A 27086-nucleotide genomic window follows, 5' to 3' on the forward strand; every position below is an offset into this window, starting at 1 on the left:
CTTTCATAATTGGATTCACCTGTGTATGTAGGTCAGGGGTCATTGAGCTTACCAAGCCAATTTGAGTTCCAATAATTAGTTCTAAAGGTTTTGGAATTTTTTATCGTAACAACCAATGATTTATACAGGAAAATCATGACTATTAGCATGGTTGTCCAAACTTTCGCATCCCACTGTATGTAACTATGTAAGAAGATGAAGCTTCTTCTGTTTACAGTAGTTAGCCAAGATAAATTGCAAACAATGCGACAATATAAAAATGACTAAAGCTTTGCACACAAACTAGAGTAAGAATAACCAATGTGGCCATTTGAGGCCATCTTGGTTGGGAAACTAGTGTGCATACAGCTGTTGGATCTTTAAAACCCAGTAAAGAACAAGCATGTTGTTCCCATCTTTACCCCCCCCCCCCCCCCCCATGGAAAGCAACACCATTATGGGGTCTGCATATCATTTCAATAATAATAAAAAAAAATGAATCAATCTCTTTGCACCAATGAATATCCTGTATTCAGTTTTTTTTTTATCAATCAATTTTACAAATATAGTTTTGTATTGTTGCATTGTGCATTTCACTCCGTTATTTTGTAACATTTGTAATACTTTTTATGGATTTCAAGGGCTTGTGGAATGCAAAGGTACCATTCACATTTTAACCACAGGATGGCAGTGATCAATATGTCACAGCTGTGTCATTTATTATGTGTAGGGGAGAAACAGCCTGGAGCATCACATCAACAATAAAACTTCCTCTTTATTCCTTCCAATGAGTGAAAGATTCCACACACAAGCCAAGCAATGGCACACAGACAAACGAGCACTGACAAGGAGGTGTGGAAGGAATCTTGGTCTTCATCAAAACGTACATAGAATAATATACTCATCAGAAGGAAAGAAAAGGAAGTTTTGTTATTGATGTGATGCTTCAAGCGATTTCCATTCTATATTTCTATTTCTCAAGCTGGTGACTGCTCCATCAGATGAATAATGAGATTTGTACTTCCTTTGCTACATTGGACAAGGGAACCTGAATTTAGAGTGCATACTATAGATCTTTTACCTCTTAATATCATTTATTAGGTGACCATTATTAAAAGCGTGCACAGCTATATATGCTGACAAAGGGGGGAGGCCCCTAAAACATTGTAACAGATTAGACTGGACAGGGAAAATAAAAGAATTCCCTGTAACAGGCAACTAAACCATGAGGAAGATTCTGCAGACCATTGACTATCACGCTGGAGTTGGAGCGTGTTGACATTACTGTCACCCCAATCCACCCTTATTCTATTCTGTAAGTGTTTATCATGCACGTTCATTGATAATTCATTAAATTAACTACACAATCAAAGGCAATTTTTCTCCTTTTCTTAGTTTTGCTGTTTGTACTTTACTCCAATATGAATCAGCCTCTGAATAAAATCTTTGTTTTTATTTTCAGCGCATACGTGTTTATCTTGGGCTACACTTAAACAAAACATTACTCCCCTATCTTTCAATTGTGACAGCATTTGTAACCTACAAACACTTTATTCTATAACTGCAATGGTCTGCAGATACATTCCTGTGAAGCCAGAATACTGGTGCATGTTATGCACACTTTACATGTAAATACCGTAAATCATTTCAAAGCTCATTTAATCACTCAACAGTTCTTGCATTACTGTTTTAAAGCCAACATTGTGTTAAATATGTGCTTAATAAGTGTATGTAGTATGTATAGGTATACCTGCACAATCTGTTAATATTTAAAATCTGTTAATCCTCATATTACATGGAGGTGGTAAAATTGGCCAATCAAAATTGAAGGTATGTACCAGGCTTTAGGAGCATAGGAAGTCTGGGCCTTGTTCAAGCCATTAGCTGAAGAGTATAAATGCTGGAATCCAGTAAAAAGGGTGCCAGAGATCTGGGTGCAGCACCGCTGCCATAGGCCGTAATGTAAATTACAGCTAAAGCGGTTCTCAGTCAGTAATTTGGGTGATGTCAAAAAAATGGAGCCCAAATTAAGATAAAAAAAACCAAGTGTAATTTAGACACTATAAGTGGCTGGAAGCCAAATTGCATCTTACACCACCACTCAACGGTGGCTTGGAGGGGGGAATAGTAATTAGCGCCGCCAAGATTTTTGCAGGAGCAGGGTGAGCCATTTTTCGGCTTTACCCTGCACCCAAATTTCCTGTTTGCCTTACATGCATGCTCCTGTGCTGCGTGTACACTTGAAGAAGGGATGTTTATAAACTTCCTATCTGTGCGCCTTTAGTGCAAATGGGATGTTTATATAAACGTTCATTTCGCAAGAAATGGTAAAAATTAAAGAGAGTCTGAAGCGAGAATAAATCTCACTTCAGACCTCATAGATAGCAGGGGCATGTGTGCCCCTGCTAGAACGCCGCTATCCCGCGGCTTAACGGGGGTCCCTTCACCCCCAAATCCCCTCCGTGCAGCCGGGGAGCGCTTCCGCATTGGGGCAGGGCTAAACGCCGCAGCCCTGCCTCATGCGCGTCTATCAGACGCGTACCTCCGCCTCTCCCCCGGCCCTCTCAGTCTTCCTTCACTGAGAAGGGCGGGGGAGAGGCGGCGATACGCGTCTGATAGACTTGCTGAGAGGCAGGGCTGCAGCAGTTAGCCCTGCCTCCAGGAAGAGAAAATGTTCCGACCAAGTTTACGGGAGTGGGTTTGGGGGTGAAGGGACCCCCGTTTAGCCGCGGGATAGCGGCGTTTTAGCAGGGGCACACATGCCCCTGCTAACTATGAGCTCTGAAGCGAGATTTATTCTCGCTTCAGAGTCTCTTTAAAGGAATACTGTAGGAGGGTAGGGGGAAAAAAAGAGTTGAACTTTCATGGGGCTTCTAATGGTCATTCAGATGTCCTGCGCACGTGCAACCACTTACTGATGCTCCGGTCCCTGCCTCCGGTTCACTTTAGGAATGAGACTTTAACGACTTCAGGACTTCCCCAGGACCGCCTAACGCCGATCGGTGTAAAGTCCTGGGGGTGTGTTTTGCAGGAAATCGCACGCGCTGATGCACGCACATCTCCGCTTGGATGACGGAGCTCTGCTACGCCATCAGTCTACCAGCAGTGCTTGCAGCTAGGAGACTGTTAGGCAGCGAAACGGCTGCCTATTTACATAGTACAGTGCCGTGTCACACGGCTGTCCCCCTGGCAGGCTCAGGGTGATCTGCTGTCATAGGCTGAAGCCTACGATAGCCGATCACAGTGAATGGCTGGCGGAGGGAGAGAGATCTGGAAAATAAAAAAAAAAAATATGCAGAAATTTATTTTAAAAAAATTACAAAAATATTTGTAAAAAAAAATAAACACCCTGGAAGCTATCCTTGCCCACCAACAGAGACCTCTGTTGGTGGGCAGAAGGGGGGGGGGGATCACTTGTGTGTTGAGTTGTGCGGCCCTGCAGCAAGGCCTTAAAGCTGCAGTGGCACATTTTGTAAAACATGGTCTGGCGCCGTACACTCCCGGTGACATTAGCAGGAGCGAAGACGTGGCCGCGCAGGTGCAGTGGTTTTCCAACTTTAAAGTCACAAATTCTGGAAGTAAACCGGAGCATCTGTGAGTGGCTGCGCGGGCACAGGACATCTGCGGGGAGCTGTTAGAAGCCCCAGGTAAGGTCAACTGTTAATTCCCCCTACAGTACTCTTAAGTATACATGATTCCCTTGCTTCTTGTCCTGCTTCCAACTATCATGTTTACAGTACGAGTTCACAAAGAAACTGGCTGCAATGGGCAACAAGTATAATAACTCTTCACACACAAGATCCCAAGTTTCACATTTACTCTGTCTCTCACTAGAAGAGATATACAATAGATAAACTAATGCTGTCACTGATATCACATGACTAAACATGGTGACAGCTGGTCAACAGGAACAGCTTAATGATGCAACTTTTATTGGCAAAGTATATATGTAATAGAGCTGGCGTGTTTGTTTGTTATTTTACAAATCACCCCATAGCATTACATTGATTTTTCACATCACTGATGCTTAGAACAGCACTTGTTGTGTGAACCAGCCCTTAAAGCCAATTCAGAAATCCGAGGCTTATTTATGCAGTGTGGCATTAGAGTAAAGAGGTTTACAGGTTCACTTAAGTTTCTATAACACGGAGGACTCTTACACTACATGTGATTCCAATTTCTGATTTTGATGTAATTTTACACGATTCCGATTCTTGCTGCAATTTTTCAAAAGTCCTGCAAGCTGCACATGTTTCTGCACTTTCCTTCTTGTGTTGTTAGCATCCAATGAAAAACACAAATCGGAATCGCAATTCGGAAATCTGATTTGCAGTGTAAAAGAAATCTTACAATGTTCAGAGCATACAAACAATTTACAGCACAGAAATAAAAATCACAACAAACTTTGGAAAATGCAATGCCATTTTTAATCAGTATTAAAACCCTTGCAGTGATAATATTTCAATATAGAACAGAAATGGTGTGAAAGAATATCAGATACATTATGAAGAAAAGCAAGAAGAAAATATAACAAGGAAGCTACCAAAGGCGACAGTCTGAGAATAGTATTTTCATTTCAGGTATCAGAAAGAAAGCCAGTTCATTGGTCCAATTTAGCTGTATGACAAAACACTTGAACGCAAAACTCAGTCTAAAACATCTTTAAAGCAGGTATTTTCCCTCAAGGAAAATAAGGACCTATAAATAAATTACTGATACAGCCAATTGCCCTGAACTTGCTTTGTTTCCAATGTCCAGCCTTTTATTAAAGTCACATTAAAGAGCATCAAAACTGTACACATTTCTTTCATTCAGAAGAAAGAAGCCGATCTATAAAATAGTTTGTCTTCGAAGATGTCAATGTTCCAGCAAGGAAAAACCAAGCCTTGCTGCAGTCATATTATAAAATATATCAGTATAGACTTTAATATAATGCATACAGGGTTTTGGGTTTTTTTTTTCCTTTTTCTTTTTTACAAAATAATGAATAGCTTTTAAAATCTGTAGAATTAAACTTCACTAGTTCAGTAACTTCATGAAAACAGGTCCAATAATTGTGTAATCTTGTGTCTGAAAGAACCGCGTCATACGTCGTCAGCCGGCAGAGGAGGGATGTTGTTCCTTGGTCTTGTGAAAAATGCAATCTTCTCCCTGACAAACACAAATAGCAATAACATTTCTATAGGAATTGTCTCCCATAAGACAATGTAGCCACATAAGATAGTAATCACACATTGAAGTCAACCTGAACAGAGTAAAATTTTTTCCAATTTACACATGATGTACCTGCAAATTAATATTACGTTCCTGTCAGAACCTCACCATTTTCTTCTAACAAGGATTCCTTCCAGTTGTGACAAGAACTATCATACATAAGGTAGACACAGTCTATACCTATACAGGGGCAAACCCAGGATTTTCAAGGGAGGGGGTTCCTGAAAGGTCTCCCTCAGCCACGCACAAAACATTATAATTATATGGTAGGACATCATTCTGGGTACACATAATGCAATTTCCATCCGACCGACAACGGGATTGATTAGGAGCAGTTTGGATACAGATAATAATGAGGACAGCCGACATCGCTAATGAAGGGGAAAGTGAAGCATTCACACAGCAGGGCACAGGGCTGTGCTCATACCTGACTCTGCTAAGTTCCCCAGAGCTGCCCCTTCTCTGTACACACGCTGTGGCTACATCCAAAGTAGCAGGGAAAGAAAGGGGGCAGTGCTGTGAGCTGCAGGATGCCTGCAGATATTCTGGTGTCTCAACTTGCGCTTTTCCCCAGACACTGCACTGGCCCTGGTCTGAGGGGGGATTCTGGACAGCTGTAATCCCCCCCTTGCATTTGCCTATGCTATATACTTGCTAAACACAGACCCACAGGTAAATACACAAGTAGAGAAGTCCATACACAAGCTACCTGTGTAAACACACAGCACAGTCCGATTTATATAGAATAATAATAATAATAATAATAAAAAAAAGGCCTCACAGGGTGTTGTAATACCCTAATTTAAACTTGCTTCTCTGCCTACTACTCCTATGTACAGAGGTAGCACAGCCCATTACATTATGAATTTAGAACACTCATTTTAGACTTAATGCTCAATACACACAGAAGTGATGTTTTAGTAAACACTGATTTTTACTTTTCTAAATTGCATGCTTTAATACAGAGTTTAGGATCAAATATTGCAAACCTGTATAGAAAAATTGGACACTTATTCAAGTAGAGGAAAGTCTTGATTGTGTAGAGCAGTGGTCCTCACACTAAGGCCCACGGGCCGAATGCGGCCCCCCAGACTCTTTTTCACCAGCCCGCCACTCTCAAAACCTATTATAGATGCGGCCCACTGCATCTTTAAATATCTGCGACCCACATATAGAATAGCAGTGCTGGCACCACCTATCTACATGGGTCCAATTGGACTGCAGGTTGTCACCTGGGTATGCTTCACAATCTGCAGCAAAGATGTTCTTCGGGTGCCACATGAATGGCTGCTTCTCCGGAGGAGTTCTCCTCTGTGTTGCAGAGCATACTATCGGCACATGCTGTGTATGGGGGAGCATTCTATCGGATTTGGTTAAGTGGGAGGCATAAGGGCTGCACATGTTAACTGGTAATAGCTTACACTACCTAGGCTCAATGTAATGTTTTCTATATTTCATGTATACTCCGGCCCTCCAGCAGTATGAAGTATGTTGACCTGGCCCTCGACCGAAAAAGTTTGGGGCTTGCCAAGTCCTCCTCAACCCACTGCCACTGGGCAGGACCCACCTCTGGTTAGAGGCCATGCTCCCCTCCAATGTATGAGTACAACAGCACAAAGTCGCTTATGAAGAAGCGGCTTCTGGAACCTGTGCAGGCACGGCCATACTGTCACATGGAGAGTGCAGCCATACTTGCACATGGAGCTCTTTTCAATTATGTTCAGAGTGTGACAGCACTAGATTGGCGAGGTCCTGAAGGACAAGAGAAGCCTCTGGCCCATGCAGACTTTCCTCTACTTAGGTAAGTAATCCTGATTTTTTTTTCTATGCAGCTGTGTGTTAAAGGGGCACTATTGCAAAAAATTGAAAAATGTAAAATATGTGCAAACATAAATAAGAAATACGTTTTTTTCCAGAGTAAAATGAGCCATAAATTACTTTTCTCCTATGTTGCTATCACTTACAGTAGGTAGTAGAAATCTGACAGAAGTGACAGGTTTTGGACTAGTCCATCCCTTCATAGTGGATTCTCAGCAAGGCTTTTATTCTTTATAAAGATATTCCCTAAAAAGGATTTAAACAATGATGCTGGCCAGCTTCCCTACTCGCTACACAGTTTTTTGGCAGTTGGACAGAGCAACTGCCATTCACTAAGTGCTTTTGAAAATAAATAAATCCCTGGGAATCCCCTATGAAGAGATGGACTAGTTCAAAACCTGTCGCTTCTCTCAGATTTCTTCTAGCTGCTGTAAGTGACAGCAACATAGGAGAAAAGTAATTTATGGCTCATTTTACTCTGGAAAAAAATGTATTTCTTATTTGTTTTTGTTTGCACATATTTTCAATTTTTCGCCATAGTGCCCCTTTAAGGTAATTATTTAAAAAGTAGACTTGAAATGAGAGGATAAAAAAATCTGCTCCTGGTTTGAAGTACCATAATGAGAAGTAATTGAGAGAAAATAAAGATACATGGTCCTGGAATATATTTTAACCTTAAAATGTGAATGGAATAAATTTTTGCAAGACAAGGTTCAGTAAGAAGAGCTGTTAACTCTGTCAGACAAAACATTAATGGCTTAACTGAAATGATGGTATATGTCCCAGATGAAGTTTTAATTAGTGTTTCAATATTCTTGTGGAGATGATCAAAGCTACAGCATCACCCTATCCTACAGCTTCTGAAAAGTCATACTTCCTCTAATGCATTGCATGAGGGAAGTTAAACTTGATTATACAGTATTCTCAAGGCAGTAAGGATATAGGTGTATACACAGCTTTAGTACCACAACAACCCTGGCTTTTCTCACTAATGAGGCAGTGAAGATAGGAATAATCAATGACATGGAAATAATCTCTACTTGCATTCAAAATTTCCTTAACTTGTCTCGTATTTGAGCAATATAACTTCACTGTAAAAGTTGGCGCAGTAACAAATAGACAAACCCCATTGTGCATGTACGTACAGTGAGACGCAGCACGCGATGAGGTCATGTGCGTGGCCGCGCACAACTATAGGCAGACATGCAGGTGGTTACGCAGGCAGCTGGCTAGTATATGAGGGAGATGCTTTTCCTCATACCAGCATCTATGGAGAAGAGACTGTAGTTGCGGAAGACGTGAGGAAGGGACTGGCGGATGGGCAGACTAGTAAATGTTATGAATCTTGACAGGAATTGATTCTGGTTGGCCCACATTCAAGCTGCGTACAATCTGCATGAAATTCAAATGCAAGGAGAAATTATTTTCATCTTATTGATCATACCTATGTTATGACATTCAGTTAGTGGTGATGTTTGACTATATCTCCTGATTCAGAACCTGAATTGTTCCCACTACTGCCTACCTCTTGCCTCACCCCTCCACACCAACTGGTGACATCATTGTTTAGCCTCTGCAACACTACTCAGGCCAAGAAACAGTCACATGTGGAGGGAGAAAACAGTTTGAACTTGTTGAAATTTGGTCAGACTATAGTGACTAGTAGAAGCTCGGTATAGTACAGGAGCAGGCTGTAAAAATTCTTACTACCATATAGAGGGGCAGCGACTTACCACAGCGTTACTTAAAGAGACACTGTAACATCAAAAAGATCCCCTGGGGGGTACTCACCTCGGGTGGGGGAAGCCTCCGGATCCTAATGAGGCTTCCCACGCCGTCCTCTGTCCCACGGGGGTCTCGCCGCAGCCCTCCGAACAGCCGGCGACTGTACCGACTGTCAGTTCAATATTTACCTTTGCTGGCTCCAGCGGGGGCGCTGTGGCGACTTTCGGCACGGAAATAGACGGAAATACCCGATCTCCGTCGGGTCCGCTCTACTGCGCAGGCGCCGGAAACTTGCGCCTGCGCAGTAGAGCAGACCCGACGGAGATCGGGTATTTCCGCCTACTTCGGCGCCGACAGCCGTCAGAGCGCCTGCGCAGGAGCCAGGAAGGTAAATATTACGTCACCGCTGCACGGAGGGCTACAGCGAGACCCGTGACGGATGGAGGACGGCGTGGAAAGCCTCATTAGGATCCGGAGGCTTCCCCCACCCGAGGTGAGTACCCCCCAGGGGCCGTTTTGTCGTTACAGTTCCTCTTTAAGGTGCAAGATTAACAATTATGCTGTCCTTTCTTAAAGGCTCTTCCACACTACATGCGATTCCGGTTTTTTTACGATCCAATTTCCGATTCCAATTAAAAAATGTAGCAGTATGCATGCAGTACTTTTTTTTTTTAAATAAGAATCAAAAATTAGATCAAATAAAAAAATTGGAATCACATGTAGTGTGCAAGAGGCCTCACTCAGATGTAAAAATGTTATAAAATACCTGGAGTAAAGTAAAATCTCAAAGTAAAACAGAGAAAAATACTTGCTGTCACTTATTCTAATGGGAGAACGGCTACATATTCACTTTTACCCTGTGGTAGAGGCATTACATACAGCAAACTCTTCTTCACACCACTTTTCCCGTGATTCAACTGTGACAGTCAACAGAATCCTGTCAAGTGATCATTTGTCTACATGACCTCCCCTACTGACCAATGCACTGCCAGGTAAGGGGAAAGCTGCTGTGAAGGAAACCAGCAACCCTTTATCATTCATAGTGCTGCACAGAGGCAAGATGGAAGGGGATACTTTAAACTACTGAAAAAGCTATACAAATTCTAAGAAAAGGAGAATCAGCAAGCAATGCTCTTGACATAGAGGAAAGGACTGTAAGTCCTTCATTTTCAGTTCTAATTTGTATTTTGCTGTTATACCAAATAAGGTGCACCTGTAGAATACAGGATCTTCTCAAAAAATGTGCATAACTGAACATAATTATTTGAAGGTTGACTTTTTTTTGTTTTAAACACTTTTATTTTATTGGTCGGATGAAATATGCTAATTTTTTGAGATAGGAATTTGGGGTTTTCATGAGCTGTATGCCAAAATCATCAATATTAAAACAATAAAAGGCTTGAACTACTTCAGTTGTGTGTATTTGAATCTAAAATATATGAAAGTCTAATGTTTATCAGTACATTACAGAAAATAATGAACTTTATCACAATATGCTAATTTTTTGAGAAGATCCTGTACATGTTGAGATACTATATAAGGTGCAGTGGATCAGCACACACTACGGTACTAAAATGCAGTAGAAGAATCCACAGTTTGGTAACCAGTAAGGTGCACTGGTAGCACACACAGTGGTACAAAGCTGTTAGAGTAGGACACACTCACAAACCCATTAGGTACCAGTTTTTCCATGCTTAAATGCTGTGCAGCCTGGTGGAGCTCACCTGAAGGTTTGTACTTGCAATGGCTCCTTCTGGTTCTGGCCACGCAGCTGAAAGACTTCTTTGGAAACTTTCTTTAACATTCTCTCAGCTGCTTGCTCTTGGTGCTGTTCAAGCTTGGTCTGTCTCATCTTGAAATCAAAACCAAAAATTATGTTTGATTCACATAAGTAGTGCATGGTTTTCCAACAAACCAGAGATAGTCATTTTATTTTCCTCTATATGTTACTCTTTAAAGAGACACTGAAGCAAAAAAAAAAATTATGATATAAAGATTTGTATGTGTAGTACAGCTAAGAAATAAAACATTAGGAGCAGAGACATAAGTATAATATTGTTTCCAGTACAGGCAGAGTTAAGAAACTCCAGTTGTATTCTATGCAAAAGAGCCATTGAGGTCCACGACTTTCAAAGTCACAGAGAGCGCTGTCTTCTGAAGCTTATTATCTCAACTGTCAGTCACTGTGTTTTCTTTTTCTCTCCAGAGTACAGGTCAACAGTTCACTGGCATGCTCTGTAAAATCATTTGGAATGCTGAGTAGTGTGTAAACTGCAAATATTAGAGAATGATGCAATGTTATATACACCACTATATAACTGAAAATAAAAATGAGAATATTTTCTTTGCTACTAATGTTTCAGTATTTATCCATACTACACAATCAATTCATTATATCATTTTTTTTTCTCGCTTCGGTGTTTCTTTAATACTGTATAGCAACACTGCAATATTCCAAGTGCGTTCAGGAGAAAGCTGACCTTCTAGGCTCATACAGCAGAATTTAAAGACTAGCTTCCAAACACATTCAGTGTATGGAGAATCCTCTCTTCATTTCTTTGTAAGTGGGTAAACGTTTTTTAACAATTTGCTATTGATATGGTAGATTCATTTGATGGGCAGAAACGCGTACGTACGAAAAGGGCGTCGGGAAAAAAGGGCGCGTGGTATAAACGATAAATGGAAATATCGTTTATAGAAATTATTGTGTAGAATTTCGTTTATAAATAGTGTTTTAAGAATTTATAAATCACTAAATAATGTGTATGAGATCGGCAATTCTTAAAACGTTAATCTTCCCTGTTTGTAAAGTGAAACTTATATTTTCGTTTATTAAAAACCCTCCCTGTACCTATCCCTAACCCCTAGACCCCCTGTTGGTGCCTAAACCTAAGACCCCCCTGTTGGTGCCTAAACCTAAGACCCCCCTGTTGGTGCCTAAACCTAAGACCCCCCTGTTGGTGCCTAAACCTAAGTCCCCCCTGTTGGTGCCTAAACCTAAGACCCCCCTGTTGGTGCCTAAACCTAAGACCCCCCTGTTGGTGCCTAAACCTAAGACCCCCCTGTTGGTGCCTAAACCTAAGACCCCCCTGTTGGTGCCTAAACCTAAGACCCCCCTGTTGGTGCCTAAACCTAAAACCCCCCAGTTGGTGCCTAAACCTAAGACCCCCCTGTTGGTGCCTAAACCTAAAACCCCCCTGTTGGTGCCTAAACCTAAGACCCCCCCTGTTGGTGCCTAAACCTAAGACCCCCCTGTTGGTGCCTAAACCTAAGTCCCCCCTGTTGGTGCCTAAACCTAAGACCCCCCCTGTTGGTGCCTAAACCTAAGTCCCCCCTGTTGGTGCCTAAACCTAAGACCCCCCTGTTGGTGCCTAAACCTAAGACCCCCCTGTTGGTGCCTAAACCTAAAACCCCCCAGTTGGTGCCTAAACCTAAGACCCCCCTGTTGGTGCCTAAACCTAAAACCCCCCTGTTGGTGCCTAAACCTAAGACCCCCCCTGTTGGTGCCTAAACCTAAGACCCCCCTGTTGGTGCCTAAACCTAAGTCCCCCCTGTTGGTGCCTAAACCTAAGACCCCCCCTGTTGGTGCCTAAACCTAAGTCCCCCCTGTTGGTGCCTAAACCTAAGACCCCCCTGTTGGTGCCTAAACCTAAAACCCCCCTGTTGGTGCCTAAACCTAAGACCCCCCCTGTTGGTGCCTAAACCTAAGTCCCCCCTGTTGGTGCCTAAACCTAAGACCCCCCTGTTGGTGCCTAAACCTAAGACCCCCCTGTTGGTGCCTAAACCTAAGACCCCCCTGTTGGTGCCTAAACCTAAGACCCCCCTGTTGGTGCCTAAACCTAAGACCCCCCTGTTGGTGCCTAAACCTAAAACCCCCCAGTTGGTGCCTAAACCTAAGACCCCCCTGTTGGTGCCTAAACCTAAAACCCCCCTGTTGGTGCCTAAACCTAAGACCCCCCTGTTGGTGCCTAAACCTAAAACCCCCCTGTTGGTGCCTAAACCTAAGACCCCCCTGTTGGTGCCTAAACCTAAGACCCCCCTGTTGGTGCCTAAACCTAAGACCCCCCTGTTGGTGCCTAAACCTAAAACCCCCCAGTTGGTGCCTAAACCTAAGACCCCCCTGTTGGTGCCTAAACCTAAAACCCCCTATGGATAATAATGTTTTACAGGCATTAATAAATAAAAAAATGTAAAGAAAAAAAATGTAAATTATTTTTTTGGGTGGATAATAATGTGTTAGAAATGTTTTAGAAATAGTGATTTATTATCTTCATAAACGTTATTCGTCACGGGCTCATTTTGTAAACTTAAATCATCACAAACAGTTATAAATCCTTAAAAATCTCCGGGCGCCGTTATAAATCCTTAAAAATCTCCGGCGCCTTATCTTCCCCGTTCAGCGCCCATTAAACGATATTTATAATGGAAGTGAATGGGGCGCCCTTTTTGTCCACTTGTCTCATGCGCCCAAATCTACTGCTTCCGGCAGAAACTGAATATCAACCAAATATCCAGAAGAAATAACTTACATTTAATGTACACGATTTGCATGTCACTGTGTGGAATAAGTATGGTATTTAATCCCCAAGCAAAGCATGACTTATGGTGCCCATACACGATACAATAAAAACGTTCGATTTTCCCGTTTATTCTATCTAAATGATTGAATCGAATGAAAGTTGAAAATATTTTTTTTTCGATCAAGAAATTCAAACGATTATCCCGTTTTTTTCAAGAAAAATCTGATCGGACATACTGGAAAAATATTTATATTCGATCTAACGGAATAATCTAACTAAATGATCTAATCGAAAAAAAAATGAAAAAATGTACCATGTATGGGCACCTAACGATCCAATTTCTAGCACAAAAATCGTTTGAGCAATCAGATAATTCTGATCAGAAGAAAAATCTATCACAACCAACTAGAAGCAGTAGAGTGTTGTACCGTGTTAGCCATGAGTAAAAGCAAGGAGTTTTGAATCAGGATGATACCATTTATTGGCTAACTTAGAGATGGATAAACCGTGAGCTTTCGGCTTATAAAAAGCCTTCGTCGGACTGGTTCCTGACAAACACTGAAAAACACAGCTTATATACACTGACATACAGAGGAGAAACATTCTTTAGCAAACATAAATGTAATTAGATGCCTCAACTGTTACTGAGGAGGCTTTCCCAGGCATCCTGGCTAAATTGATAAGATCAACAGTTCCCTCAACATGACATGAAGCAGATTCTGGTGATGGGGAGACATCGTAAATTCCGAGTTCAAATTGTAACTGGGCTGGTTACATGCACCATTAATTCTAAGCTTAAGAGAATTGTGGAATTTAAAAACCAGCACATGAAAGCAAATAAAATGCAGTATAAACTTTGTTTCTTGTGTTAGTCTCATGTTTCCTGATTTGAAGCCACCCATTAATACAGTGACACGAAAATCGCTTAATCTGTGTCCAGGTAAACAAAAGTGTATTGGTAGATCAGAATATTTTGTAATATCTTTTTTCCTACTGTTAATAGTGAATCTGTGGTGTGTCCTGCGATCACGCATGTTGAGGAGACTGTTGATCTTTTCAATTTAGTCAGGATGCCAGGGAAAGCCTCCTCAGTAACAGTTGAGGCATCTAATTACATTTATGTTTGCTAAAGAATGCTTCTCCTCTGTATGTCAGTGTATATAAGCTGTGTTTTTCAGTGTTTGTCAGGAACCAGTCCAACGAAAGCTTTTTATAAGCCGAAAGCTCACTGTTTATCCATCTCTAAGTTAGCCAATAAATGGTATCATCCTGATTCAAAACAACCAACTAGAAAATCCAAATTTTGGTTTGACCAAAATCAAATTAGACAACTATTTTTATAATCGCTCATAATTGATTGTGCCAATGGAGATTATTTACAACCAATCCATTCAGAATTTCTGATCGCTCTAACGATTTTTCACTAGAAATTGGACAGTTAGTGGCCACCTAAAGTGTTTGCTTGCCAATAGTATCTTTGTATATATCCTTTCCAGGGACTGATTTTGTAAAGAATAAATGAAATACTGAAAACCCCCCATGAAAAGATGGACTAGTCAAAAACTTGTCACTTCGGTCAGATTTCTGCTAACTGCAAACTTTTGTTTTACTATAAGTAACAGCAACATAGGAGAAAACTAATTTATAGCTCATTTTACTTTCGAAGAAAAATACTTTTGGTATCTGTTCACATGTATTTTAAATCTTACAATTTTTGTGTGATAGTGAACTGAAACTGGCACTGCAAGCTACAAGCACGTAGCTAGCGTACTGTACTACAATATAGGCTTCAGATACTCTTTAGCTAGACTTCAGCAAATCTTATGCAGTCAAACAAGATAACTTATGCAGTCAACCAGAGAAACAGAAGGAAAGCTGCCACAAATTATCAGAGCAATAACAAGATGTATTAGAGAGAAACTAACCTGTCTTTCTGCCTCTATAAGCAGGCAGCGGAATCGGTCATCACGTAGCACCCACTGAGGAAGTTCGCTCTGTCCTCTAAGCTGAACCTCCTCCAGGCGATGCTTGAGCTCTTTAAGAGAATGTATCTCCTCATTTAACTGCTGCTGCTTTGATCTGGAGGCCTGGAGATCCAGCTCCAAGTCTAGGGATGTCCGTGCCATGATCTCAGCCATGGAAGACTGGCAGGCCTGCTGTAAAACACAAGTTACAACACAAATCAGCCATGTGTTCAGTAGCAGCAATGCGTTCTACGCATGACGAGAGAAGTAACAGCACGAAAACGCTGGACATAATTTATCCTGCCAATTAGCAAGAGGCAAAAATCAGGGCACCAACTGCTGCTCATACTTTCTACTGCATCAAACTAAATCCTGTCCCAAAGAAAAACATGCAACGATCTGATAATCAGCATGGTTTCAATTCAACAGGCCCATGACTGATCCACTACAAAATTACTGTATGGTCTCATCAATACATGGCTTTAATTCTGAAATGTAGAATTACAAGTGATTGATCAATAAGAAAAAACAATAAACAACAAATTGTCTTTTATACTGGAGGTAGGCAAATTAAGACAGAGCAAGACATGCCAGGTTCTGTGTTAAAGATGCAGGATTGGAGGAGGGGCTTCAGGGTTAATTATGTACCCGATTTGCTGCAATTCATTCACATCATCACTCAAAATTTGGCCGTGGAGGTTTTTTTTTTTTCAAAGTTGTGCCAAAGTTCTGGCCACCCTCATCTGCATCGCTGTGGCCCACCCCCAGCTCGGCAGCAGCCTTATTAATTAATGTAATCTAAATGTTACTTTCTTTGCAAGTTGACATTGCTTCTTGCTATCTGACAGCACAGGCAGGTAGATGGGCTTGTGCAAAATTACATTTTGAGAATAGACTGAAAGCGGTTAATGGTCATTATTACATTTTATTTATATGGTTATTTAGGTTGAAACATAATTCAATCTCTTTTATGCCTGTGTAAATTACGCTCGATTATATACAATAATACAATACAATAACATTTCTATAGCGCTTTTCTCCCATAGGACTCAAAGCGCTTAGGGTCTCTCAGATTTAGTAATTGGTAGTAGGATGAAGTATTCACACAACAAAAGTTATATTTCTGCAAATGCCAAACTGAACAGGTGGGTTTTCAGTCTGGATTTAAACACGTCCAGGGATGGAGCTGTCCTGATCTGTTGAGGTAAGGAGTTTCAAAATGTAGGGGCAGCATGACAGAAGGCTCTGGGACCAAAAGTTTCCAAGTGGACTCTGGGTATGACTAGATTATTAGAACCTGTGAAAAAGTACAAAAGAAAAGCCCTGTACACACGCTAGATGAAACTCACGCAAGACAACCACCCCATCTGCTGAGAATCCAGTGTGTGCACATTAGCCCCCAACGATCCTCGGTCAGCGATCAGCCTTGATCACTATTCTCCCCACTAACCCCGCTCCCACGTGACGTCACCTCCGAGCCGCTCCATCAGTCCTGCAGTGATCGCCTCCAAGGAGCTATACCGTGAAAATACCATAAAACATTTTGGACAATTAACAGATACCTGCTTATAGCGTAGTGTTCGCCTTTCCAGTGTATTTCGGATGAAAGGTGATTTTCTTGGTAGTGTAGAACTATCACTATCACTTCGATACAGCTAAGGAAAGAAGAGAGATGATATGAACTCAGTGTTAACAATCAACAAATATATATATATATATATATATATATTTTACATAAGCATTTAAAGTGTAGTCCTGCAATTTAACTAGTACAGTTCCCTCAACCCCTATTTTAATTGTAGTTTGTATGTACTTTTATGTTTTAGGCTCATACACACCTACCAACAATCTGTCAAACTATTTTCCAAATGTATCTGTTGAAATATAAGTTGGATGTGTGTACGGCTGGCAAACAACCAGATGACCAACAGATAACAGGTTGTTTGCCAGATCCAACTGGAGCATCGATCTGACCAACTATCAGGCAGGTTGGAATGTGTGTACAAGTCTTTCGAACAACTTTGTTGTTTTTGAATGCAGACATGTTGTGCAGTTTGTCGTTTAGCTTGCGCGCATAGTATCTAAGTGAGTTGGTTAAGTGAGTTGTGTACGTATTTGTCATGTAAACAACTAATTGTACAGTTGGGCATGTTTGGTATTAAGTTGGACGTGTGTATGAGCCTTTTTTGACTTCAGCACACCCCATTCAGCATCTGCCTTTGTCTATTTAAAGAGACTCTGTAACAACAAAAAGATCCCCTGGGGGGTACTCACCTCGGGTGGGGGAAGCCTCAGGATCCTAATGAGGCTTCCGACGCCGTCCTCTGTCCCACGGAGGTCTCGCTGCAGCCCTCCGAACAGCCGGCGACTGTGCAGACTGTTCAATTCAATATTTACCTTTGCAGGCTCCAGCGGGGGCGTTGTGGCTGCTTTCGCTCCGAAGGAGGCGGAAATACCCGATCTCAGTCGGGTCCGCTCTACTGCGCAGGCGCCGGAGACTTGCGCCTGCGCAGTAGAGCGGACCCGACGGCGATCGGGTATTTCCGCCTCCTTCGGAGCGAAAGCAGCCAGAGCGCCTGCGCAGGAGCCTGCAAAGGTAAATATTACGTCACCGCTGTACGGAGGGCTACAGCGAGACCCCCGAGGGACGCAGGACGGCGTGGGAAGCCTCATTAGGATCCTGAGGCTTCCCCCACCCGAGGTGAGTACCCCCCAGGGGCCGTTTTTTCGTTACAGTTCCTCTTTAAGGTTTCTGCAAGATGAGCACAGTTTCATTTGTGTGCATTTGTTTCCAAACCATGTGGCCGCTCTAAAAACTCTTTTTCTCATCTCCATCCCATTACCGCTGCTTTTTATAATTAGCCTGAGAATTCTTTGTTCCCTGGAAAAAAATGATTTGCTTCATGATGTGTGTTTTATTTATTTAAGGGTTTGTAACCCCAGTATGCTTCCAATTTTACATTTTGATGCATCAAATGTCTGTTTACTTCGCTGAATGGCATTAGGTGGTGTAGAGACCAGTTTAGAGGGAACTGTATTGGTACTGAAATAAGCTAAAACATATTTATAGAGGAGTATATAATTGCGTAATACATGCATGTTAATGGACAACGTGGCTCATACTAGCACTTGTAATAATTGCTAATGATGTGCCACTATTTACAGTGGGGTGCGAAAGTTTGGGCAACCTTGTTAATCATCATGATTTCCCAGTATAAACCATTGGTTGTTTCGATAAAAAAATGTCAGTTAAATATACCATATAGGAGACATACACACAGTGATATTTGAGATGTGAAATGAAGTTTATTGGATTTACAGATATTGTGCAATAATTGTTTAAACAAAATTAGACAGGTGCATACATTTGGACACCACAAAAAAAGAAATGAAATACATTTTTTGTAGATCCTCCTTTTGCAGAAATTACACACTGTAAATGCTTCCTGTAGGTTCCAATAAGAGTCTGGATTCTGGTTGAAGGTATATTGGACCACTCCTCTATACAAAACATCTCAGGTTTGATGGCTTCTGAGCAGCTCTCTTTAACTCACACCACAGATTGTCAATTATATTCAGGTCTGGGGACTGAGATAGCCATTCCAGAATGTTGTACTTGTTCCTCTGCATGAATGCCTTAGTGGATTTTGAGCAGTGTTTAGAGTCGTTGTCTTGTTGAAAGATCCAGCCCCGGCGCAGCTTTAGCTTTGTTGAGGATTCCTGGACATTGGTCTCCAGAATCTGCTGATACTGAGTGGAATCCATGTGTCCCTCAACTTTGAAAAGACTCCCAGCCTCTGCACTGGCCACACAGCCCCACAGCATGATGGAACCACCAACATATTCTACTGTAGGTAGCAGGTGTTTTTCTTGGAATGCTGTGTTCTTTTTCCTCCATCATAATGCCCCAATAACTCAATTTTAGTTTCATCAGTCCACAACACCTTATTCCAAAATGAAGCTGGCTTGTCCAAATGTGCTTTAGCATACCTTAAGCGACTGTTTGTGCTGTGGGCGGAGAAAAGGCTTCCACTGCATCATTCTCGCGTACAGCATCTTCTTGTGTAAAGTGCGCCAATGGTTGAACGATGCACAGTGACTCCATCTGCAGCAAGATGATGATGTAGGACTGTGGTGCTGGTCTGTGGGTTGACTGACTGTTCTCACCATTCGTTGCCTCTGTTTATCCAAGATTTTTCTTGGTCTGCAACTTTGAGCCTTAACTTGAACTGTGCCTGTGGTCTTCCATTTCCTCAATATGTTCCAAACTGTGGAAGCAGACAGCTGAAATCTCTGAGACAGCTTTCTGTATCCTTCCCCTAAACCATGTTGGTGAACAATCTTTGGCTTCAGGTCATTTGACAGTTGTTTTGAGACCCCCATGTTGCTACTCTTCAGAGAACATTTAAAGAGGAGGGAAACGTACATTTGACCCCCCTTAAATAGTCTTTCTCATAATTGGATTCACCTGTGTATGTAGGTCAGGGGTCACTGAGCTTACCAAGCCAATTTGAGTTCCAGTAATTAGTTCTAAAGGTTTTGGAAGCAATAAAATGACAACAGTGCCCAAATGTATGCACCTGCCTAATTTTATTTAAATAATTATTGCACACGTTCTGTAAATCCAATAAATTTCATTTCATGTCTCAAATATCAGTGTGTGTCTCCTTTATGATATATTTAACTGACATTTTTTATTGTAACAACCAACGATTTATACAGGAAAATCACGATGATTGACAAGGTTGCCCAAACTTTCGCACCCCACTGTATGTTAAGGTCATAACATGCACAAAACATCTAGTGCTATTCTTGTTTTTCCAACTTTTATAGCCACCAATACAAAGTTATGAAGTTGTTATATTATCCAATACTCACTCTGCAGACGTATTGACTTCTTGCACCAGGAGAAAACGTCTGGGAGCGGACAATCGTGTTACTGCGAACAAAGGGAGACCCGCGAGACCTGCGACAGGTCCTCTCCTTTTTCATCATAGTGACCTCGTCTGGAAATAAATCTTCTGTATTGGTCTCTTTGTCTACCTACAAGTTACATTAACATAAAGCATACATTTAGTAAAGGTCCAGGTAATTCTCATGTTCATGAAAAAAGTTACATTAAAAGCAGTCACAATCTTACCTTTTATCAATACTCTGTTGAAACCAAAATGTCCTCATGCTCTGAAGATCAGTTTTAATTTAATTTTACAATTTGTACATTACAGCAGGAGAAGAAACACATGGCGAACTTGACTGCTGATTTTGTGATAATCTAGCAAGATGGCCAATTTGTAGAGAGACCAAAATTGAAAATGTTCTTACTCATGCTTACACCAAACTTGTATGGTCATGTCCCCTCTAAATTATGGACATATTTGCCCACTAAATACTGCAAGGTTTCACCTACAAGCATAACCAAGTTGTATAGCCATGTTTTCTCAATGAATATTGTAATGTACCTCAGACATATTACCCTGCCACCTTACCCCACAAAGAGCTACAGGAAAGTATGTGTGGGAAGGATGCATGGGAAATCACCCTCGTGGGGACAAAGTCAGCAAGTATATATTCTAATCGAACTTTATAGAGCTGTTCACACTATCCTAAACTAGAAAAAAAAACATTTGACAAGAAACTGTCTTTAAATTATATAAACATATCAGTTGAGCTAACTAGAAATGGTTTGTGTTTTTTTTTAATTTTGGCTATTTACCTTCAAGATTTCACTGGCAGCCTTGATGGAATCATACGGGTTTGCCTGCCCCGCACAGATAGGACCATGCATAACATCACCATACATGGTTTCTGAGTAATGTGGACTCATTGGCGTACTGTTACTGTGACATCCACTATCCACAGAATCTGCTTGCCAGCTCCTGTCACAAAACAGGCAAGTGTTCATTAAAATAATGCAATATTACATGCTTTGGAATAACATGATTCAAATTCAAAGATAAAAAAAAAAAATCACCAACCAGTGTGGAGTCAACTTCTTTGCTTACATTCTATCCATGATATTATATCCATGATTAATTAGGGAAACAATTTTTTTTTGTTTTGTTATTTTTATCCAATATTTACCAACCCCTTTTTTCATTTACTTATGCCCCTCCATCAACTGACCTGTGAGCCCTTCCACTGCTCAAAGCCCACCCTATACTTATGTGAAGGTCTTAAGCCTCATACACATGCCAGGCTTAAGTCAGCTGAGGCAGGCCATAATGACCGCCTCAGGCGACAATCAGGCATGTGTACGGCACCCCCGACGCCCCACCCCGCGTGTGATCTATCGGACAGAGCTATTCAACCCCAGACGACGTTCCCATTGTTTGCACCATGCCCCTGTCCGCCTCGTGATGTCACACATGCGATGCCTGTCCCTCCATCGTCGCAACACAGTAGGTCGTCAGCTACACAGCTGACACGCATGTGTGCAGCCCGTCCTAGCGATGTCACCCAAGGGCATCAGTTCCTGAGCCTCGACGGGCAACATAAGTGGACAGTGTGTATGTGGCCTTAACAGTCAAAGTCACATGACCCCATCATCCAATCAAGCAGGCATGTAACCAACCAATGCCTTTCCTAAACTACTCATTTGTTCTTCCTCCTTCCACAACCAATAATGATCCATTTGGAGAATCTGCCCATTGCGCCTACATCATTGTGTGCCCCCCCCCCCCCCCACACTGCAATATATGATAGATAGAGAGAGAGAGTGTGTGTTTGTGTGTATGTCAGTAGTTATATTAACCATGCATCGCCTCTAAGCAGCATTAAAGGCAGTGGGTGTAACAGCAGGTGGTATTAGATCTCTTGGTAGAAAAGAAACAATAATTCATTGTGTACATGATTCACACTGTGACAAGATCAGCATATTTTCATTTATTCACTCTTAGGAAAAATTGCTGACAGTTATGCCATATGTTTGTGCACAGATAAATTTGAAAGCTGGTTGCCACGTTTACCTTTCTGATGTTTCTTCCACTTGGTCTTCTTTGCGTTCCATCTCTAGTATCTCCTCTTCAGTGTACTCCAGCTTAACTCTCTCCACCTCCAGTTCCCGTTCCACTGCCTCCAGCTGAGCCGTTGTTCGAGCCAATAGGACTGAAACAGCATCCTAAAATATAGTAAAAATAAATCAAATTATTCTCAAATTGTGCGAGTAACTGTGAAAGTAGTTTTCAACATTTTTCCACCATCTCTGGCCACCACTCTGCCTGATATAACAATAAATATTAATAACACAACCACAACTTTAAATCCCAAAGTTCAGTGCTTAGGGGTAATATTTGACTACTCTCTGTTATTCCTCACATTCACTCCCTAGCCAGCTCCTGTCATCTCAAAAATATATCTCCCACCTGACTTTTCTCACTCAGGACACAACTAAAATTGACAGTGATATTTCCCTTTAGTCTGGCCTGAGGCAGGATAGCTTCTCTATCCCTGTAGTGCAATATTTTAACAAGCATCGGTCTAGGTGCAGCACCAGGGGGAGGCGGACAAGCGGGGACACGATGGGCACGCTTCTCTGCAGAAAGCTTTGAAAAAATATCTGGCCCAAACACTTCTATGAGCCAATTTTCCATAAAGCATGCGACATCAGCTTTCTCAGTTTTTTCAGGAAGGTCCACTATACGTACATTATTACAAAATATCGTTCTACAAAATATCGTTCTATCCAGATTTTTCCACAGAGGTCCAGAAGCAACGTGCTGAATTCTATGAGGTCAAGAAATGACTGCAAGCTCTTAAAATACCAAATGCAATGATGCAATGCAATCTCTCTGACCACGCTCCTCTTAAAGTGGAACTTCAGGCTGCGGTGGGTGTGGGTCGCTATCGACAACCCTGGAAGCTTAATCCTCATGGGCTCTCTGTAATTACCTCTCATTCCATGATTATAGATGAAATTAAGTCTTTTTTTCACAATAGAGACCCTGGGTGTGGGAATCTTTAAAAGCTGCCCTAAGGTATTTTTTCTAAATAAATAAATTAAATTAAATCTAACTCCAGGGGCCATGAAAAAATGTTATTTGATACAGTCAGTGACTCTGAGGCTCAATTTTTCATCTCCCAACCCAAGAAAATCAAAGTGCCTGGATAGAAGCACAAGATAAATTAAACGATTACTTACAGGCAAAAGCAAAACATAAGATTTTTTATGAAGCAAGCCTTTTTTGAACAGGGTGATCAGACTGGTCACTTGTTATCTGTAATTACAAAAGCACAAGACCCTGCAGCATTTATAGTTGCATTAAATACAGCCTCCCAGACTGTCTGTACCGATACCCCTGGCATTCTAGGGGAACTGGAAAGATATTATACAACCTGAGAATAATTGGTCTTGACCATATCCACACCAATATTCGGGGTGGGAACTTTGATAGATTGGCTCTCCAGCGTGAGGCATGCTGGATTTATGAACTGAAAGCCACCGTCCCTCCGGGTTTGAATGATTCCCAGAGCTATGCCCCCTTCTTACCACTGTAGATTGTTTGCTTTTCTGGCGTTCTGTGTCTTTCGGCGTACCCACTCTTAGGGTGTGCCTGGGACACTTACCTCTGGACATGTGCGGCTATGAGCCGTGGTCCTTGCCTGGTGTTGCAGTTTGGCAATTCATCATGTGGTTCCGCTTTCCTTTTCTCATCAAGTCTTTGACATAAGACATTATTTGGGATATTTTTGAACCCATTGAGTAGGCACGGATTTAGCTGATTCTGAGCCTCTCTTCATTTAAAAATGTTTTTTCTTTTGACTCTGCTGGCCACGTATCCACAGTATATCTAGCTAAGAGATAGATTCTTGGATGTGACGCGGCTGCTCTGCCCTTCCGCCCTCCCTCCCCTTCCCGTCCCTGGTTACCAGCCTGCATTCCAGTGATGCGGAGGGAGGGGGCGGGTACGTTGGTGCTGACTGGCCGTGATTTGCTACTTATAGGAAGTGTACGTATGGTGATGTGAGCTTGCTGACACGCCCCCTCGAAAAAGCCGGAAGTGAGCCGGCGAAACATGTCGGGTACACACGGCGTGCGAGTGTGACCCACGTGGAGCGTGCCCACCCTCTGCTTCCTCATCCAATTGCCTGGATGCCACATTGCCTCTTGGGTTTTGTTCTCTTTACGCTTCGCCACCCTGCCTGGACGGAGATCCACACCTTCAGGTCGTTTCTCCGGGAGACCAGGATGCTATCTGTGGAGTGCGAATGTTGACAACCACAAGGCTTACCCGATGAACTGCACCGTTATCCCTATGGGACATATTCATCCTGCAATCTCATGGAGCCGGTAGAGTATACAGATTGAGCTGGAAAATAATGTGTGGATACACTGCATGCTATCTGTGCCGCTTCTATAGCCTTTGACTCTTAGACTGGCTCCTGCATAGTGCAATAAGGCTTTGCTATCTTACCCTTTGTGCTTTGCTGATACTAACAGCTTGGTGACTAGACTTTGTTTTTCACAAGAGAAGCTATGAATCATGACCTACTAAGCAGGAGGCAAAACCTTTATGGACATCTGGGCATTTAACCTTTCAGTGATCACTGCAACCAAAATTATGTTTGTCGTGCATGTGTGTACGCTTGGATGAGTGAAAGGATTAGCATTGAGCATTAGGGTCGGCCGACTACATAGTGGGTTTACACTTTTTTATGGTAATTTTAGTAAGGATGTTAATAAAATTTGTATTTTTATAATTTACTGAATCATTTTTGTTTATTTGGAGTGTACTCCCTCCTTCATTTACCCTTACATAGTTTTCATAAGATATTATAGCAACCTATATTCTTCAAAGATTTCTTACTCTCAAGAAGAACTAACTGATTACATTAGATCTATCCCATTACTAAAAATTAAATGATGAAGACAAGGCTCTGTTGGATGCCCCTATTATGCTGGAGGAAATAGAGATTGCAGTAGCTTCCTTTCCTAACTGTAAGGCCCCTGGCAGTGATGGTATACCCACAGAGGTCTATAAACGATTTTCAGAACTTCTGTTACCAGAACTATTGGAAATTTTTCATCATATATTTAAAAAAGAAACGCTTCCCCCTTCTATGACGGAAGCCATAATAGTTCTTTTACTCAAACCGGGTAAGGACCGCTTACAACCAGACTCTTATAGGCCTATTTCTTTGCTTACAACGGATGTGAAGATACTGTCAAAGGTCTTGGCAAACCGTCTCTCTAAAGTAATAATGAATATAATAAAAGCTGACCAATCAGGTTTTATACCGTCGAAAACTACGGCTATAAATATTCGAAGAGCATATTTGAACATGCAACTTCCTGCCAACAATTCGGGTGATAGGTGTATTTTATCTTTGGACATTGCCAAGGCCTTTGACAGTGTAGAGTGGAAATACTTATATACAGTACTTGAGGCTATGAATTTTGGGCCTAACGTTTTGAAGTGGGTACAAATTTTGTATAAGTATCCCAAGGCATCTCTGAGAGTAAATAATGCAATGTCAGCTAGATTTGTGTTGGGCAGAGGAACCAGGCAGGGCTGTCCGCTCTCTCCATTATTGTTCGCTATTGCCATAGAGCCCCTGGCTGAAGTAATTAGAAATGCCTCTGACATAAAAGGGTTTCAATTTGGTAACCTTGAAGAAAAGGTGGTGTTATATGCAGATGACACACTTCTATTTCTCCAGGACTCCAGCTCTTCTCTTGTTGGGGTAATGGATGTCCTTTCTCAATTCGGTTGCTTCTTAGGTCTTGCGGTGGATTGGAATAAGTCTTGCCTGCTTCCTCTGGATAAGATTGCCCCTGTCCTCCCTGATAGATGTGCAGATATTCAGGTAGTTGCATCTTTTAAATATCTTGGGATTGTGTTATCTCTTTATTTAAGTTCTTTTAAAGCTCTAAATGTTACTCCTCTACTATGCAGGATTAGACAAAAGTTAAAGACTTGGGCAAAATTACCATTATCTCCAGTTGCTAGAATTAACTTACTCAAGATGGTCAACATGCCACAATTGCTATATATTCTACAATTGGCTGCATCTTAAACTATTTAAAACTAAACTATTTAAAACTATTGACAACATATTTAGAGATTTTATTTGGGGTAATGGGAGAGTTAAAATTAAACTTCAGTATCTGCAATATCCCAAGGACGAGGGCGGTTTAGCAGTTCCTAATGCTTGGGTCTATGATTTGGCCTCCCAGGCTCAGCACATTGTGGGTTGGATGCAGGAGGACCTAGTGGACTCATCCAGATTGCTGCTTAATGGAATCTTGGGATTTAACTCCATTTACACTGCCCTTGAGGCGAATGTTGTGAAATCCCTGAATTTCAAGACGGAGACCCTAAATTTGCTGCAAAAGATTTGGGAAAGGTTTAGGGTCATGCAGAGTATCACTGGCTGTACAAATTATACTCCGTTATATAATAACATGAGATTACCAGAGTTGAAAGAGCTGGCTTTCCTAAAAGTATGGGCCAGGGAGGGGGTTGACTCGCTGTCTCATATTCTTGAGCAGGGGCAATTGTGTCATATGGATACTATTTTTACACACGCACTACAGAAGCCTGATAAGGCTGTTTCTGAACGATCCGCTGAGCGGATCATTCAGGAACAGCCTTATTAGTCAGCCGACAGTGCGTACACACGAGCTACAGTCTGCTGAAAGTCCGCCCAGCGGGAGGGTCCGACGGACCAATCGTTGGCTTCTGTAGTGCGTGTGTACGCACCTTAAGACTCCATTAATGTGTTATCAATCCTCTTAATTGGTTCATGCTATAAATCATGAGAGGGCTGATGTGGATCTAAGTTTATTTCCTTCTCCTATATTTAATATGATTAGCCAAACTACGTCTAGAAGTGGATTTATCTCTTATAGTTATGCCTTTTTATTAGC

At 41.7% G+C, this 27086-nt stretch overlaps 1 protein-coding gene across 2 annotated transcripts in view; it reads right to left on the bottom strand.

Annotated features, from left to right (window-relative positions):
• Positions 1 to 4383: 4383 nt before the first annotated feature.
• WWC3 (WWC family member 3) overlaps positions 4384 to 27086 on the bottom strand; it is a 243875-nt gene continuing 221172 nt past the window's right edge. For both annotated transcript variants that reach the window (XM_068269896.1, XM_068269895.1), the window contains exons 17-23: positions 22186 to 22337; positions 20934 to 21096; positions 20099 to 20263; positions 16783 to 16875; positions 15182 to 15412; positions 10461 to 10588; positions 4384 to 5130 (exon numbers count right to left, since the gene is read on the bottom strand). In XM_068269896.1, coding sequence (XP_068125997.1) covers positions 5064 to 5130; positions 10461 to 10588; positions 15182 to 15412; positions 16783 to 16875; positions 20099 to 20263; positions 20934 to 21096; positions 22186 to 22337 — 999 coding nt within the window. In that variant the 3' untranslated portion in view covers positions 4384 to 5063. The remainder of the gene's footprint in view (positions 5131 to 10460; positions 10589 to 15181; positions 15413 to 16782; positions 16876 to 20098; positions 20264 to 20933; positions 21097 to 22185; positions 22338 to 27086) is intronic.

This window comes from Hyperolius riggenbachi, chromosome 2 (genome assembly GCF_040937935.1).
Source record: "Hyperolius riggenbachi isolate aHypRig1 chromosome 2, aHypRig1.pri, whole genome shotgun sequence".
NCBI lineage: Eukaryota > Metazoa > Chordata > Amphibia > Anura > Hyperoliidae > Hyperolius > Hyperolius riggenbachi.